At 47.6% G+C, this 2,566-nt stretch overlaps 1 protein-coding gene across 1 annotated transcript in view; it reads right to left on the bottom strand.

Annotated features, from left to right (window-relative positions):
* The window catches only part of Nop2 (NOP2 nucleolar protein), an 18,328-nt gene that overhangs the window by 12,825 nt on the left and 2,937 nt on the right, over positions 1-2,566 (bottom strand). Inside the window, exons 3-5 of the mRNA XM_029478267.1 lie at positions 2,255-2,300; positions 2,017-2,105; positions 1,098-1,282 (exon numbers count right to left, since the gene is read on the bottom strand). Coding sequence (XP_029334127.1) covers positions 1,098-1,282; positions 2,017-2,105; positions 2,255-2,300 — 320 coding nt within the window. The remainder of the gene's footprint in view (positions 1-1,097; positions 1,283-2,016; positions 2,106-2,254; positions 2,301-2,566) is intronic.

Genomic DNA, 2,566 nt, shown 5'->3' with positions numbered 1-2,566 from the left:
CCCTTGGGCCCTGCTCTCCACATGCCTCTGAATCACTACCTACTGCTCCTGCTCATAATTTTAATCAATTTCATTTCTAAGTGTTTCTTCTTCTTCCTTTTTTTTTTTTTAAGATTTTGTTTTGGGGACATGGTTTCTCTGAGTAACCCTGGCTGTAGTAGAACTAGCTCTGGAGACCAAGCTGGTCTTGAACTAAGAGATATGCCTGCTTCTGCCTCCAGAGTACTGGGATTAAAGGTGTGTGCNANCATGCCTGACTCAGATTTTATTTTACTTGTAACTGTATGTTATGTAACTGTATGTGAGCATCTGTGTGTGGGCATGTGTACATGAATACAGATGCTCAGAGGCCATCAGAGAGCCTTTGGACTTTAGAGTTACAGGCAGATGTGATTAATCCATCGTGGGTGCTAGGAACTCATCTTAGATCTTCTGCAGCGCTCTTAGCCGCTGATCCATCTCTCCACCCTCCTACTTAGGCAGAACACTCATACACACAAAATAAACTGGGAGAAAAGATGGTCTGGAATTCTGCTCCCAGGGATCCACCTCTTCTTGTCTCTGCAAGCACTGCAACATTTACATGCATGCAGGCAGACACGCAAGCACACGAAGTACATAGATATAAATCTAAAGCTGACAGTGCGTTCCAGCTTGGGAGTGCTGAGACAGGAGCACCAGAACCCTCTACTCCACTCAGACTGTCCTTGTCTCTGGAGGAGCCTGGACAATTGGGAAAGAAGCTAAAAAGCAAGTTAGANACGGTGGCACAAACCCAGATGCCAGCACTTGAGAGGTCAAGGCAGGAGCAGTAACAGGCCAGTCTGGGGACTAAAAGGCTAAGATTCAGTCAGGCAGTGACACATTACCTGTAATCACAACACTCAGGAGCCAAAGTGGGAGAGTTGTAAATTAGAGGCCAGCCTGGGCTAAGTAGAGTTCAGGCCAACAAAGATCGAACAAGCTGGGCGTGGTGACACATACCCTTAGCCCCGGCATTCAGAAAGCAGAGGCAAGAAGAGCTGAATTCAGGACAGCCAGGGCTACACAGTAGGACAATATCTCAAATAAACAGAAAGAGAAGAGAAGAGACTCACCTTTTCCTCCTCATCCTCTGAATTAGAGGCAGCTCCGTAGTCATCCACCATGTCTTCATCACTGTCGTCAGAGCCCCAAAGGTCCCCCTGGGTCACCACATCATCTTCCCCCGAGTCTTCCTCCTCGTCCCCATCACTGTTTTGAATTGGTGCTGGGCGCTTCTTACCTCGAGCCTGGACTGCTCCTGAGAAGAGTGAGGGTTTGCCAAACCCTGGATGGACGGCAACCACACCCTGCCTCACACCCCTGGCGCCTGTACTTTCTAGCCCTAAGCATGTCCTCTGAGGGCTGGAGAGATGGCTGACTTAACAGTTAAAAGCACAGACGGATCTTCCAGACTCCACATCTGACAATTCACACGTACCTGTATCTCTAACTCTCAGTCGATTCAGCATCCCACTCACGAGCACACAGCCACGTTCGGACACACACAAGAAAGAGTAAAAATAGGGCTGGAGAGAAGACTCAATGGTTAAGAGCAGCTGTTGCCCTGGCACTCGAATGGTGGGAATTCACAACCATTCGTAATTCCAGTTCCAGGGGATCTGATGCCTTCTTTTGACCTCCACAGGAACCAGGCACCCACATGACACACATTCATATATGCAGGCAAAACACTCACACATATAAAATAAACTGAGATGTGATTTTTCAAAAAGAAGGCAGAGACAGTTGGATCTCTGTGAGTTCACAGCCAGCCTAGTCTACAAAGTGAGTTAAAGGATACCCAAGGCTACACAGAGAAAATCTGTCTCTTACCACTGCCTGAGCTATCTCCAGCATCTCAAAGAAACAAAAAATAGATCTAAAAAAAAAAAAGCCCTTTGCTTTGCTGTTCCTTCCATTCTAGAAACAATTAGCCCTATCCAGGTCCCAGAGGATTCTCCACAGAGCAGGTTAACTCCTATAGTCACTAACCTTTGGATAACTCTCCAGGCAATGTTTTGATCCCGGGAGACTTATTTGGCTTAGGGACGTCGACAGACCCTGCCCTCCTCTTGGCTGCCCTGAAAGAACACAGAGAGTGAAGACAAGGGAACACACCTCCGGCTTCCGCCACCTCCCACCACAAGGAAACAAGATAATGCACAACCAGCCCTCTTCACCCATGGACCCAGCAGCTACAATCTCACTAAACCAGCGCATTCACACTCACCGCTTTCGGGCACGACTCGACAGCCTCTTGGAATTCTCATCGCCAGCTGTTAATTTTAAATAGGGATAGATTAGGAATTTACAGGAAATACAAACTGGGGGCAGGCATGTAATTAGGAAGAGAATTACCTCGTTAACGAAAAGTGTGGCAGTGGTAGAGCGAGTTTGTTTGTTATNTGCAAGTCCCCAGGTTCACCCACGGCAGCAGGAAAGACTAAGGCTACAAACTACAGTCCGTGGGAGTCACTCTATACGAGTCATCCAGGAGTTACAGAAGATGTGAAAGAGAGGCCAATAGTACAGCCTGTGCGGA

The sequence above is a fragment of the Mus caroli genome, chromosome 6, assembly GCF_900094665.2.
Source record: "Mus caroli chromosome 6, CAROLI_EIJ_v1.1, whole genome shotgun sequence".
NCBI lineage: Eukaryota > Metazoa > Chordata > Mammalia > Rodentia > Muridae > Mus > Mus caroli.
The sequence above is the reverse complement of the archived record's forward strand: the minus strand, read 5'-3'. Positions and strand labels throughout refer to the sequence as shown.